This window comes from Eurosta solidaginis, chromosome 1 (genome assembly GCF_040869045.1).
Source record: "Eurosta solidaginis isolate ZX-2024a chromosome 1, ASM4086904v1, whole genome shotgun sequence".
NCBI lineage: Eukaryota > Metazoa > Arthropoda > Insecta > Diptera > Tephritidae > Eurosta > Eurosta solidaginis.
In genome coordinates this window covers 286187440-286202585 of record NC_090319.1, presented here as the reverse complement: position 1 = coordinate 286202585, position 15146 = coordinate 286187440, and the positions used below count along the sequence as shown (strand labels likewise).

The 15146-nt window shown below is 36.2% G+C and overlaps 1 protein-coding gene across 3 annotated transcripts in view; it reads right to left on the bottom strand.

The window, feature by feature from the left end:
• The window catches only part of jdp (DnaJ domain-containing protein), a 171997-nt gene that overhangs the window by 2774 nt on the left and 154077 nt on the right, over nucleotides 1-15146 (bottom strand). For 2 of the 3 annotated variants that reach the window (XM_067761034.1, XM_067761033.1), the window contains exon 4: nucleotides 8420-8575. In XM_067761034.1, coding sequence (XP_067617135.1) covers nucleotides 8420-8575 — 156 coding nt within the window. The remainder of the gene's footprint in view (nucleotides 1-8419; nucleotides 8576-15146) is intronic. The other variant, XM_067761035.1, reaches the window with a different exon arrangement.

Sequence of the window (15146 nt, the reverse complement as noted above, 5' to 3'; positions counted from 1 at the left end):
TCTTCCTGAGGGTATGCAAATAACACTTGTGTGCGACCTGCCTGAGGCAATATAATCCTATTTCAAGGTATCTCAATATTTGTGGTATCTAACATGCGCGATTACCTACGACCGAAGAAAGTTGAAGGTAACAGGCGGAGAAGTTGGGCTTTCGTTTTAGGCTCCGATATCTGGAATGATACGCACGACAGCCTATTTCGCTTTCCAATGTCAGTAAGCGCTCTTGTTGTTGCTTTTACTGAAAATCACACTGCTGCCTATCAACACTGGAATGCCTTTTTGTTGGACACATTGCTGAAGTGAGCACTTGGGAAGGTCGACACCTACCTTAGTTAAGTAATAGTATAACAAAATTCTGTTATACAGTGGTAATATGAACACGTAAGAAAGTCAAAGTTCGGGTGGAACCGAACATTACATACCCAGCTGTGCACTTGACACGCTGTTGTTGTTTGCTTTTTGTGGTTAATAGTGCTATAAGGCTGTGAAATAATACATATATGTAACCAAAAACGGGGCGGGTCACGCCTATTTAAAAAATTTGTTTAGGGTTGTTCTTAGCTCAACCATACCACTAATGAGGTAGAATATAATTTAAATGTAGTTAAATACCATAGAGTTTATTAAAAAAACATTGTTAAGTTTAGACCTTTAGGAACAGTTGGCGTGGACTTAACCGATTTTGATTATCTTCACTCAATCTATATAATTTGGCAAGGATAGTATCTCTGCCAAATTTCAATGTAATACTTTAACGGTTTTTATTTATGGCGTGCTAAACTTCCAAATTTTTTACTGCTAATGCAAATATTCCAAAATTTCTTGGAATTAATGTTTTGCGCCATAAAACCAATCCGTCTATCAAATTTCATTAGCTTAGCGGTATTCGTTTTTGCATTATCTCATTTTTCTAAGATTTCGATATCGAAAAAGTAGGCGTGGTTATCGTCCGATTTCGTTCGTTTTAGATACCAATCTATTTTGGATCCAGATCAGCCCATATAGCCAATTTGGTGAAGATATTTCAATATTTCCTCAAGTTATTGTGTTAACGGACGGACAAACGGACGGACGAACATGGCTTAATAAATTTTTTTTTCGATACTGAAGATTTTGATACATGGAGGCCTTATCTATCACGATTCCTTTATACCTGCATAACCAAACGCTAACCAATCAAAGTTATAATACACAGAAAGAAATGGTGCTAGTAAAATAAAAAATGGGTTCTGTTGTTATTGACTTAACGGAGATTCGGTGAAATTGATCGGATTATGGTTAATTCGACCAAGTCAGTCATTTTAACAGAAGAGAAATTGTTGCTCTTAAGTTAGCAAAATTCTGTAAAATTGACAGATTCCTAATCAATCTAACTGATTTTTTGTTAACACAACTGATCTCACTGGTCATTTCAACAGCGATCAACAGTCAATACAGGAGCAAATTTCAAAGAGAATTTTACGCTCACTGCGCTCTCTACTTTGTACTTATGTATGCTATGTACTATATGTATGCACATATCTACGTATGGCGTATATGGCGGCCGCCGTGGTGTGATGGTAGCGTGCTCCGCCTACCACACGAAAGACACCCTGGATTCACACCCCGGCCAAAGCAACATAAAAATTTTAGAAATAAGGTTTTTCAATTAAAAGAAAATTTTCCTAAGCGCGGTCGCCCCTCGGCATTGTTCGGCAAGCACTCCGAGTATATTTCTGCCATGAAAAGATCTCAGTGAAAACTCATCTGCCGCAACATGGTATTTTCGTACAAAGCTGTCGTACAACTTTTTTTGTTCATTTGACTGCTAAAACGGTCAATTACGAATCAACGATTTGTGCGCAGTTGATTCAACATCTTGTTGCGATGGATAAAAGTTGACAGAAATTTCGGTTGAATTGACCCGTATTTCGGTTGATTTCACCAGTCTTTTTCTTTCAGTGTACCCTGTGTAAAAGGACAGCTGGGTATAAAAATTGCAATACGATTTTGTCACATCGGAATACTAAAATTACGGCAAATTTATTAAGTGGTGATACTAAATTTAGTTTTGGTAAAATTTTGGTTTCTGAGCGACATAAGTTGATGTCTTTTTTTTAACTCTGAATATAATTAACTTTGAAACTCAACCGATATTTTATTATCTAATTAAGGTACAAGGGGCGAGGCGGTGTTTTTTTTAGAGACTAATAAAACGCTATACATGTAGACAATACTAATATCATTATATGTTAGATACATAGTATTACATAAGTAGGTATGTATTGTTTATATATTTATTAATATGTACATTTGTGGATATGGAGTAGGGCAAATACACAACACCAAGTATATTTATAAAAATATACACACTCTCTGAGGAAAGCTAAATAGCAAACATATCTAATTTAACATGCAAAGTTCGGAAGGCAGTTTACATGCTCAATTTTTCCCTAATACTAAGAAGATAATGTGCAAAGAATATATAATAAAAAGAGCGTTTTATACTTAATGCGAGTTCGCCTAAAATTTATGTACCTAAACTAATATTCCACTGGAACTTTCCAGCAATACTACAATTTACACAAAAAGCTGTCGAAACTGTGCGAGTTAATTTGGCACCTAAATATTGTTTGTTTATGCAAATTATACGAAATTGTGATATACTCGTATATGCATGCTTCAACTGGGTAGGGTCAAGGGAACAAGCATCCTTAAATAGAAGTACATGAAAATTTAGCGTCTCCAGGTCATACGGCATTTTTCCGGGCATCTTGGAGGACGTTGAGAGGAACGGATTCCACCATTTAAAGCTAGAACCTATGATGTGACTAACATTGGATATGGCCCAAATAACTTATTTTAGGGCACTTGTGGGACGCTGGGGAGTATGATCCGATTGCGATGCACACCAATGCTTATTCCTCCGGTCTACATACATATGTATATGTATGGTACCTCTCCCCTACAAGAAACGCTGATAGCTTTTCTAATACACTCGCACTTGTAATTGACAATGCTGATCCTGCGATGACGTAAACATTGATACTCAAATTTATGTATGTTCCTTTGTTCGCTCACGCATGTCCGCATGTTCCCAACGACAGCCTATAATCATGAAAAAGGACTCAAACTGGGAAAGCTTCGGACACCTGGTACAGAACAAAAGAACAGACAGCAGATACCATTATGCATGTGATACAGATACATAATTCTCAACGGAATTTTATGTATGCGAGAACAGTTTATCCGATTTAATCATGTTGTCACTACTGACTGTCATATGACAATCAAATGATTATAGCGGTTGTTTTGTTATTTTTTAAATTCCTCCATTTTCAACCGACGAAAACCATATAAAAAATAAGTTTAAAAAATGAAAAAGGGAGCATTTCAAAGCTCCATGCTAAAAGAAAACAAATCGAAAATAATATTAAAAAATACCAAAAGCTGTCGGAATGTATGGGGCGCACTCAAAAAATTGATACGCGAAAAACAATAGTGGTTAGTGGTGATTCATTTTTAAATGGGTTTCCGCATGAGGAAAGCGCTCTTCTGTTGTTTTGTTATTTTCTGAATTTAAATTGAACATTCTGAACTCGAATTCTTATAAAACTATTTTAAACAAATAAGAAACACGTATGATTTTATCACGTACAAAATTAAAAACGTAATGAAATAAAGTAAATAAAAAGCAAAAAGCATTGTTTCATTTTTGGCGGAATATAACAATGGTCATTTATGATAGTATAACAGTCAAACCTGATATCTACAGTAAACTATCATTTATGACACTTTTTGATAGTTAGAGTGTCAGCACTGATCCAGGAAAAGGAATGAGGGTGAGCAGTACGGCTATATACTTAATCAGTAGGCCATGTTGGTGTATAAGAAGGAGACAAAAACTCACACGTACACAGTTGTTTACATCACATTTGCGCAAGTCCCCTTAAGTTTGTGATAGAAAGTTTGTATGAGGCGCTGATCGTTAGGTTGACATTGCTGACAATCAGATGATAGTCATATGATAGTCAGTATTCTTGTAGGGTCATGATACAAAAAAGGAGGTAGTTCTACTTAAAATTTTTTGACATATTTGGGGATTTTTGAAGTTTCATAATGTTTGTTGTTTTGCCAGAAGCGTTGCCATACCGTTACTGTTTAAGGCGAAATTGTAGTTTTTCGGGATGGAAATTTCCTTTAGGATGAAAACGCAATGGTCATCTGAGACAATAATAATATGCTTTAGGAGGATTTATGTGCGTACATATCGATTGAGAATACAGTAAAATATGCAATTTTATTGAAAAAATAGTGGATAATGATTCATATCTTTATGGCAGCTAGATAGAAAAAAAAATGCACGAAAAATCCTGTTGTTCTAGCATGGCCCTATTATCATGACCCTACAGTGGCTATTTCTCAAGGCATGTTGAGAAAAAGTGTACCTCCAAAGTCTACACATCTATGTAGGTAACCCCTGGTACAACGGGCAAAAACACTTTCATAACCTGCAGAGCTACAGAGTAATGTTCTCCCTAAAAAATGGTTTAACAATTCCCTTCTAAAGCGCAACGCTTGAATTATGCAATAAATAAAAAAATAAAAAATGTGGACTTGTAGCCAATTTATCAAGAAATTACGGTATCAGTTTATAAGGAACTCCTTTGAGCAAGCAATTGACAATCGTGCATGTTTTGTCAAAATGTTCTGAGCAAACGTACGAACACTTAAGAAGGCTATATTCACTTGCTTTGCATACTTCGATCTATGTTTCTTCCATCAAAACAATTTTCGGGAGCTCGAAAAACTTATTTAAAACCTTCTTTTCTAGTCTGATATTTCGTATTAAAATATTTCCAAGGCATGTGGCTCATTTTTTTTATTTTTTATTTAAAAAAAACTATGAAAGTAATTTAGTCGTATTCGTTAATATGAAATCCATCAAAATTAGAAAAATTCGCAACATTTTTGCGAAATTGTCATTTTTGGTGAAATTGTCATTGTCCCCGCAAAAGTCAAGTGGCTAACGTCACACACTAAATGGAACTATCCCCATTTTTTGTATCATGGTACCTCTTACAAATTGCCCAAATTAAAAAAAAATTATATGAAACAATTAAAAATTTTTTGTTTTTGAAATTTGAAACTTGAATTTAGGAGTATAACAGTATGCTCAATAAAAAATTCTAAGTTCTATTTTTAGCACTGCTCAAGGCAAATCTATACAAGGTGGTGGTAGAGCTAACTCAGCCCAATTTGCCGTGCAGAAGAATGTCAAGTCAGAAGAAATTGGCATCGATCTCGATTAACTGACATTTTGTTGTACCAAGGCGTTATAGCGAAAATATCAAGAAGAAGCAATCAGCTGATGGGATAACACCACCTGGTAATGAATTCGCCTTGGCACTGCCTTACGAACAGTTTCCAGCGATTTAAGTTATTTTTTAATTTAGGTAGCAATTTAGACAAACTCGCACCCAGCCTTAATATAAAGTGAAATTTTCTTCATTTAAATAAAATCAGTATGCTACCTAATTGAGGAGAAAAATTCTAATACTAGGTATGTATATTAATCCTTGATCTGAGTTAATTTTTGAGGATACCGCGATAATCTGGCTTTAGCCGGATGTCAACAAATCTAATCAAATTGAGCTGGTTAGATAAAAAGCGAATCCTACAATTTGGTAGAACACAACAGTGTCTTTCAGGGAGTTAAGAAATCAGTCGAAACACTTAACAGCTAGGCGGTCATTAAAGCAAGGTACCAATACCCCTTTCGCCGATGCCTCACCACTGCTGTATAGGAAACGCACCGTTCGGGGCAAAGATTGGGACCATCTGCTTTTACGACGTATAACTTATGTAAGAGGGTAATACTATGTCTACACGGTACACGATTTCGGTAGTATGATTTCGTAAATTACATTGCTGTCCACACGATTATCCTTCTTCTTTTCCATAATTTCAAATGACATCTGTTTTCGTTTTTTTCCCACAGCCGAATTAAAACGTTCAAGATAAACATATGTTTCTGAAATTTGACAGCTAGTGCGGGCAGACCATCGACTATTTTGTATAAATTGTAGTCTACCACAGAGTCGCTCAGTAAATTGCACATAATTTCGGTCAAATTTCGATGAAATTAAGAAGGATTTCTAATTTCGTTTGACAGGTTTCACACAACGAAATTAGCTAGTTTCGGCTGAAATTAAGAATCTTTCCAAATCAACTTGATTTTGGTGCCATGGAGACATAGTATAAAAAAGGCTACGCTTTAAATTAATGCCGTTCAAGGCTGTGGGCGAATAAACCATTTCGGCGCCTAAATAGATGATGCGGATACAAATATATTGTAAAGACATAACGTGGACTTCTGGACATCAAACTAAGAAAGAGAGGGTTGGTTCTTAAATCGAAAAGTCAACATATACTATGTAAAACATCCGCTGAAGTTAATCGCCGCCGCTTGGCATAAAGTCATCTTCGAGTCATCTTTTATAGTTATATGAATAAATGTAAGTATTCAACGTGGCCCAAATAACAACTCGGCCACAATCCTATAGCGATCAAGTTCCGATCCCACACGGATTTGCGTCTTTTACCGGATGATCTTGAGAAGGCCGGGATAAAAACCTGCATATTTAAATAAATGTGAGTGACATATGCTTTTGCCCTGCCAAAAAAAAAAAAAGCTTCACTAATGTTTTTAAACTAAAAGAACTCGTCCAGGAGTTGAAATTAGGCCTCAACAGAATCAACTTAGGCAAAAACAAATAATTTCGGGATTTTAAAGAAAAGCTTCGCCGGATCCTTATCTGTAACAACCGGTACCGAAAAGTTATTTATAGTAATCGACAGTGAATTATTATCGTTGAGTTATCGTTTTCATTCCTGCTATTTATCGCCGTGTCATCGGCTTGTTAGAGCCATGTTACATATATATGTGTCATCGACATGTGTTTTATAACAAATGATGGGTCGTCGATAACAAATTGATAACACGCCCATAGCGAAACTGGAAGCAATCCGGTAAAAAATCGATACATTTCTGTTACAAAATTGAAAATTTTTTGATAACAAGTCGATAGCAAATCTCTATAATAATCTATAACAAATTGTTAAAACGCCGTAAACTTTTTGATGTTTCAACGATAAATTTTCGATAGTAAATTGATAATTTTTCAATTAAATATCCATAATTCCTAGATGACAATCGATAATTTTTTGTAATTTGTTTAGTAACATAAATTTTCGATAAATAATCGATAGCTTTTCGAAACATTTTTGAAAATAAATTGATGCCGTTTCGTTTGAATATTCATAGATAACAAATCGATAATTTGTCAATAGTTTTTTAGTAATATATCGATAACTTTTGATGCATATCCGATAACTTTTCAATAGCAAATCGCTAGCTCTTCGATAACACACCTGTAATTCGTTGATCGAAAATTAGTAACTCATGGATAATCTTTTGCTCACTTTAGATGCCAAGCTATTTACACATAAAAAACCGTATAACAAATTTGGTGAAGATATCTCAATATTGGATCAAGATATCGTGTTAAAGGACGAACAGACGTACCCACGGAGAGGCGAACGGATAGACATGGCTTGATGAAATTTTTTTTCTATACTGATGATATATATCCAATCAAAATTAAAATATCCTGTACAAGTAAAGCTGGGTATAAAAATTTCCTTCCATTTTCACTTTGCAAGTATTGCATGCGTAGCTATTTTCAAAATACACAATTTTTTTGAATTTATAACTATGAGACAATCGATAAACAAACATCAATCTATCTTTTGCACTACATACCAATAACGCTTAATGTTTTTCTTTTGAAAATATAAACATTCATTAATGCAGAGGGAATACTTAATGGAATTCATTCATTAAAAAAAATATGTACAAAAAACCGCAATTAATTTATGTGCTTTAAAAAAATATTTTTCCATGTACATTTTCTAAATGGGAAAATCAAATGCAAACACACACGCGGGAATTAGATCCCGTGTGAATATATGGCTACTACACATACTTTCATACGTCCACGTCGAAGGAAACGAATGGGGAAATTACGATGAAATGACACGAACAACAAAACGAGTTGCTATAACAAGGCTAATTGTGTTGGTAATGCCAACGCAAAATTGCGGAAATTTTTTAATGTCATAACTTTTTGTTATGTTTTCATTACTTAATGATTTAAGCAGAACAATGCTTGAGGGCATGAGAGACTTTGAGTTGCATACAAATTTAAGAAAGAGAAAGTTAAGTGCACTTCCTTTTGATTTAATATGGAAGAGAGAGAGGTTGGTGCAGGGCACATTTCAATGCATATTGAAGAGAAGGACAAGTAGGAAGTTTAATTGATTTTATTTATTTTTGGTCATTTTCTTATACTCGCTGCGTTCGACTTGCCACTCGTACCTCCTTATCCACTTTCTCTGCAATTGTATATCTTCTCACCTGTCCGACGTGCTCCTTCATACCCAACCAATTTTTATAGCTCATCGATATGCCACTATTACGCCATTTATCATAAATGGCGCGTTTTTCTGGATCGCAAAGCGTTTCTTTAGCCTCCTGCAAGTAAAGAAATTCGTTCGTGGTTAAAAAAGAGGAAATTAAAAAGTAGTTAAAGATGTAATTGCCATAACTAACAAGTAAGAAAGTAACACAGCTATGCCATGTTATGTGAGTATCTTTATCAAAACCCAACTATGGAAACAGAGGAAAAGGACGGCGCCCACTCCGCTGGAAGGACCTGGCGTAAAATTAGTTGGCCCCAGTTAACTTAACGAAGGAGCCACTGGCGCGACTTGATGGATGGCCATGCCCGATTAAAAGGCTAAGCGTCAATTAAGTAAGTAAATAAATTGCAGTAGATTCGGTTAGGTTGAACTGACCAGCCAATAAGACCTCACATAGACTGAGTGTGTCCATAGTATTACTAGAATTTGTTTGACAACCATGAAAAGGTACCAGAACTTATGTTATAGAATATGTCCATTCTATTAGCAAATACTAGAAGTTTTCTGGGACCCAGGTTAATTGCTGTCTCTTTATCTTTTAAATCTGCCACCCCTTATAACTGGAGCCTTCACCTGGGGAAAACAGAACGTGCTCAACCATTTCACCCTGCTGCTGCCAATTCCTACACCTGCTTCTACTGGCGAGGCCTAACTTATAAGCATGTCACGTGAGTAGGCAGTGTCCAGTTAGTATGCCCATTGCGAGCCTTAAGTCTTCTCTCCTCAGAGATAAGAGCCTCTTTGTGAGTATAATATCGTAGGTTTTGCACATGATCTTATAAATTTTGCAGCCCCGCGCTTTTGTTCACGTCTTTCCTGCTTGATGGATCATAAGCGGCTTCTGTCTCTTTTTAAAACGGTTTGGGACGTTTATCGTAGTTTCATGGATTGTTGCAACCTCCTTTGCCAATCGGCATTTCCGTTACCTTCTAGCGCTTTATGACTGGGAACCTAGTATAGATGTTTCATTAACCTGGACCAATCCGTATATGCGTGTATAGCATGTTCTGCCATCTCTGCACCCTAGCATCAATTTTACAGCGCAATTGTGGCCCAAGATCTTTTTCAAAGATTAGGCAACGAATCATATATTCTGTTTGCCTGATATTATATAGCGCTATACCACTATGGCCCTGTGGCCTGTACTCAAGCAGCCCCGAGGCCTTAAGCTTTGTTGCAGTTGCTAACGCGATATTTTTGGCAATCAGGTCTGCAGGCTGGACATGTAGAATGGCATGCGCTGCTGCTGTCGGGGTAGTTTTTAGGGCTCCCGTTATGCTTACCGTTAAGATACTCTGCAAACCCCTCAAGCTTTTGATCATACCGCGGAGGCTTTCTCAGTTCTCTCTTCTACTACAACTTACTATGTACTATAACTCCTATATACTTGGTGATATATTTTTCTTGTAGGGTCACCTCTCCGTGCTTAGGCTTAGTCCAATTAAGGACCTTATATTTCCTAGCAAATAATTCTAGATCGGGTTTTTCCGTGATGGTGGTGAGCCCGACTCCAGATGCCCAGGAACGTATACCCCGATTGATCCATCAGAGAGCTGATTGTTGTTAGGCATCTGCCGCTTATGATGACTCAAATGTCTGCATATGCCGTAAGTTTGACTGGTCCTCCATTGAACCGTCCAAACAATTGGTTTATAATCAGCGTCCACAGCAATGGTGATAGAACCCCAACCTGCTGCATTTCTCTGTTTACAGATTTTGGTGCCTCGCATATACCCCACTTCGATGTGATCATTCTGTTTCCCAGCGGCTTAGGCTGCTTAAAATATACCTGCCGTAGGAATGCCTGTCGTAGGAGGCGACTAAAGTACCAAATTGATTTAAGCAGTTGTGTAGCGCAACCCTTTCAAGGGGTTGCCAGCGCAATATATAGCTTCTCCCACCCAATTGTCAACCTCACCTACCCGTGACGAATCCTGCTTCATTAACAGCCGATGCTCTGGCTACCCCGAACTCCTGATGGATATGAGGGGTGGGAGGGCAGTATGGCCTAGAAGGTGGAATGTGGTCGTACCAAATCGTTCCAGAGATGGTCGGGCTAGTACCTTTGTGTTGCTTGTTACCGGAACGTACCGGATATGCATCCGGCAAAGAACCGTCAACACCGAAAACACTCCCTGAGGGGAGTGTCTTTATCACTACAACAACAACAGCATGTGATCATTTTGCAGCTTAACATGGAGTAGACCCAATTTGTTAAAGCTGGATGACCTTCAATCGAGTTGAGATTGTTCACGATTGATTTTCTCGAGACATTGCTAAAAGCTCCAGCTATGTCCAGAAAAATACTTAGGGCATATATTGATGTCTCAGGGCTCACTATATATTCATGCCCACCCAGGCCGTAAACTCAAAAAAAAATTTCTCTCGATTGAAGAAAAATGGGAATGAAATGGGAATTAAGAAATTTTTTCCTCATTTTGAAGAAATGTTGGCCATGCAAAGAGGAAGGAATTTCTTAAGTGCCATTTGATTCAAGTTTTCTCTGAGTATGGAGAGAAAATCCGGGCCCGGGACTACATCAAACAAAATTTTTGACACATCAACTAAATAATTTTTGGACTAAGCTGACAATAAAATTAACACAGAATGTTTACTATTTATACTATTTTAATGTAACGTAGAAATAGAATTCTCTTTTAACAGCCACATATTGTTTCAAATAATCTTTTCTAGTTATTTGGTAGCTCTTTAATACATTTCTGATAAATTTGATGATGATTATAAATTTTAATGTTATGTTTGGTTTTACTGGTCTGTAAATAATTAATTATTATATTAATTTGTTGTCTTCAAGACCAAGTTTATTATTTTTGTAATATAACTTGTATAAATTTTAATTATTAATTAAAAAAATTAATAATTAAAAAAAACAAGTAAGGAAGGCTAAGTTCGGGTGTAACCGAACATTACATACTCAGTTGAGAGCTATGGAGACAAAATAAGGGAAAATCACCATGTAGGGAAATGAACCTAGGGTAACAGTGGAATGTGTTGTTTGTACGATATGGGTATCAAATGAAAGGTGTTAATGAGTATTTTAAAAGGGAGTGGGCCTTAGTTTTATATGTGGACGCCTTTTCGAGATATCGCCATAAAGGTGGACCAGGGATGACTCTAAAATTTGTTTGTACGATATGGGTGTCAAATTAAAGGTATTAATAACAATTTTAAAAGGGAGTGGTGGTAGTTGTATATGTGAAAGCGTTTTCGAGATTTCGACCAAAATGTGGGCCAGGGTGACCCACAACATCATCTGTCGGGTACCGCTAATTTATTTATATATGTAATACCACGAACAGTATTCCTGCTATGATTCCAAGGGCTTTCGATTTCGCCCTGCAGAACTTTTTCATTTTCTTCTACTTAATAATGGTAGGTGTCACACCCATTTTACAAAGTTTTTTTCTAAAGTTATATTTTGCGTCAACAAACCAATGAAATTACCATGTTTCATCCCTTTTTCCGTATTTGGTATAGAATTGTGGTATTTTTTTCAATTTTCGGCCATTTTTCATACCAATACAAAGTGTGTTCAGATAATTATGTGAACTGAGTTTAATAAAGATATATCGATTTTTGCTCAAGTTATCGTGTTAACGGCCGAGCGGAAGGACAGACGATCTACTGTGAATAAAAACTGGGCGTGGCTTCAACAGATTTTGCCCTTTTTCACAGAAAACAGTTATCGTCCTAGAATCTAAGCGCCTACCAAATTTCACAAGGATTGGTAAATATTTGTTCGACTTATGGCATTAAATGTATTCTAGACAAATCAAATGAAAAAGGGCGGAGCCACGCCCATTTTGAAATTTTCTTTTGTTTTTGTATTTTGTTGCACTATATCATTACTGGAGTTGAATGTTGACATAATTTACTTATATAGTGTAAAGATATTAAGTTTTCTGTAAAAATTTCACTTTAAAAAAAAATTTTTTTTTAAAGTGGGCCTGGTCGTTCTCCGATTTTGCTAATTTTTATAAAGCATACATATAGTAATACAAGTAACGTTCCTGCCAAATTTCATCATGATATCTTCAACGACTGCCAAATTACAGCTTGCAAAACTTCTAAATTACCTTCTTTTAAAAGTGGGCGGTGCCACGCCCGTTGTCCAAAGTTTTACTTATTTTCAATTCTGCGTCATAAGTTCAACCCACCTACCAAGTTTCATCGCTTTATCCGTCTTTGGTAATGAATTATCGCACTTTTTCGATTTGTCGAAATTTTCGATATCGAAAAAGTGGGCGTGGTTATAGTCCGATATCGTTCATTTTAAATAGCGATCTGAGATGAGTGCCCAGGAACCTACATACCAAATTTAGTCAAGATACCTCAAAATTTACTCAAGTTATCGTGTTAACGGACGGACGGACGGACATGGCTCAATCAAAATTTTGTTCGGTACTGATGAATTTGATATATGGAAGTCTATATCTATCTCGATTCCTTTATACCTGTACAACCAACCGTTATCCAATCAAAGTTAATATACTCTGTGAGCTCTGCTCAACTGAGTATAAATAATGTGCTGCAAATATCTATCAGCGGCTAACAGATTTATTTAATTTATCTTTAATTTATGGCGTTTTCCCAACAATATGGAAAGAATCTTTTCTTATTCCGCTTCATAAAAATGGAAGCAGGTCTTCAATAGAAAACTACCGGGGCATAGCAAAGTTATCCGCTATCCCAAAGTTATTTGAGGCTATTGTTACCCACCACCTAACATTCTCTATTTCCCCCATAATTGCAAGCTCGCAGCATGGGTTCTGTAAGGGCAAATCACCTATCACAAATTTACTAGAATTTACCACCCACGTTTCTAATGGATTTAGAAAAGGCCTTCACACTTATGTAATTTACACCGATTTCAGTAAAGCTTTCGACAAAGTATCACACCCATTACTTATTCATAAGCTCAGTCAACTTGGTTTTCAACCCCGTCTTATATGTTGGATTTCTTCGTATCTTGGTTATCGTACACAAAAAGTAATCTTTAAAAATACACTTTCTGGGGTCATCAATGTTTCTTCTGGTGTTCCTCAGGGCAGCCATCTTGGTCCGATTCTGTTCTTGTTGTTCATAAACGATATATCTGGTACAATTAAATACTCAAAAATCTTGATGTACGCAGACGATGTAAAACTTTTCAAATCATGTGCCTCGGTTTAATAACATTCCTTGCTTCAAATGGATTTAAATCACTTGGTTACCTGGTGCAATGTAAATTATATGCCGCTCGATCTCAAAAAATGTAAATTCATGTGTTTTTCTCGGAGAGTTTCGCCACCAGCTTCATATACAATTAACAACTATAGTCTAGAAACTGTAAATAATTTTATTGACTTGGGAGTCATGATGGATTCCAAACTTAGTTTCAATCTTCATATTAATGTTCAGTGAATAAAGGCAAAGGTGTTTTTGCATTTGTTAAACGGTGGTTAAAAAAATTTAACGACCCTTACATAACTAAAGCACTTTTTACAACATTAGTTAGGCCAATATTAGAATACGGCTCGATAATTTGGAATCCGCGTTATCAAGTCCATGCAGACAGTCCCGAATCAATACAAAAGCAGTTTTTAATATTTGCCTTAAGAAATTTTCAATGGGACTCTTAAACTAATCTTCCACCTTATACTAATCGATTAAAGCTTATCAATCTTCCAACTCTTGCTAGTCGAAGGGAAATGCTTGGTGTAATATTTATGACAAAACTTTTAAATGGATCAATTTCGAGCCCAATCCTTCTGAATGAAGTGAACTTTTGCGTTCCCTCTCGGACATCGAGACACTTCAAACCTCTTCTGCTGAAACAATGTAGAACGAATTTCGAACAAAATGAACCTTTTCGGCGTTTATGCCAAGATTATAACTCTCACTCAAAAATATTTGACAGCTCGGACTCCCTTTTTTCTATAAAAAATATTGTTCTCACCTCTCTTAATTAATGTATAATACGTTTGCTTCTGTTCTCTTTAAGTATTACGCTTGGCTGATGAAATTTCTTCTGTAGCTGAGCAGTCTCAGATCGTGACGCTTGACAAACCGCTGCCCATCAAAGACTCGGCAAAATAATAAATAAAATATAGAGAGTTCGGATATCAAAGGGTGGCTTTACTTGCTTTTCTCGCTACAAAATTTTTATAATAAAATCAAAATTTAACTGTCTTGCCAAAACGGATTCAACACAAAGCGTTGCAAGTCCTGAAACTCGCTCTTGAGATGAGCACGATCTATGAAAGTTTTTGATCCTTGAAAGGACGCTGAAGGAATGTTCTGTACTAGCTACAGTGACAGGTATAGGGCAAAAGATATGGAAAGCAACACAAATGTTGGGGAAAATCGTATACAGATTTTGAACATATGTAGATGGCATTTAGCATTTCCAATGGTGTCAGACCTTTATAAAAATTTGCTTCGTAAATGTCGCACACTAACTACAAAAGAGTCACAACTTGAACAAATGTAAATGTGCAGGAGAGAAGAAAAACGGTTTATGTGAAAACGTCTGTAATGTTATACTGAAATCCAGTTTTACAAAGAAGGATACCTTCATTATAAAATGAATTTACGAAGTTTTATTGTAATTATTTGTTTAC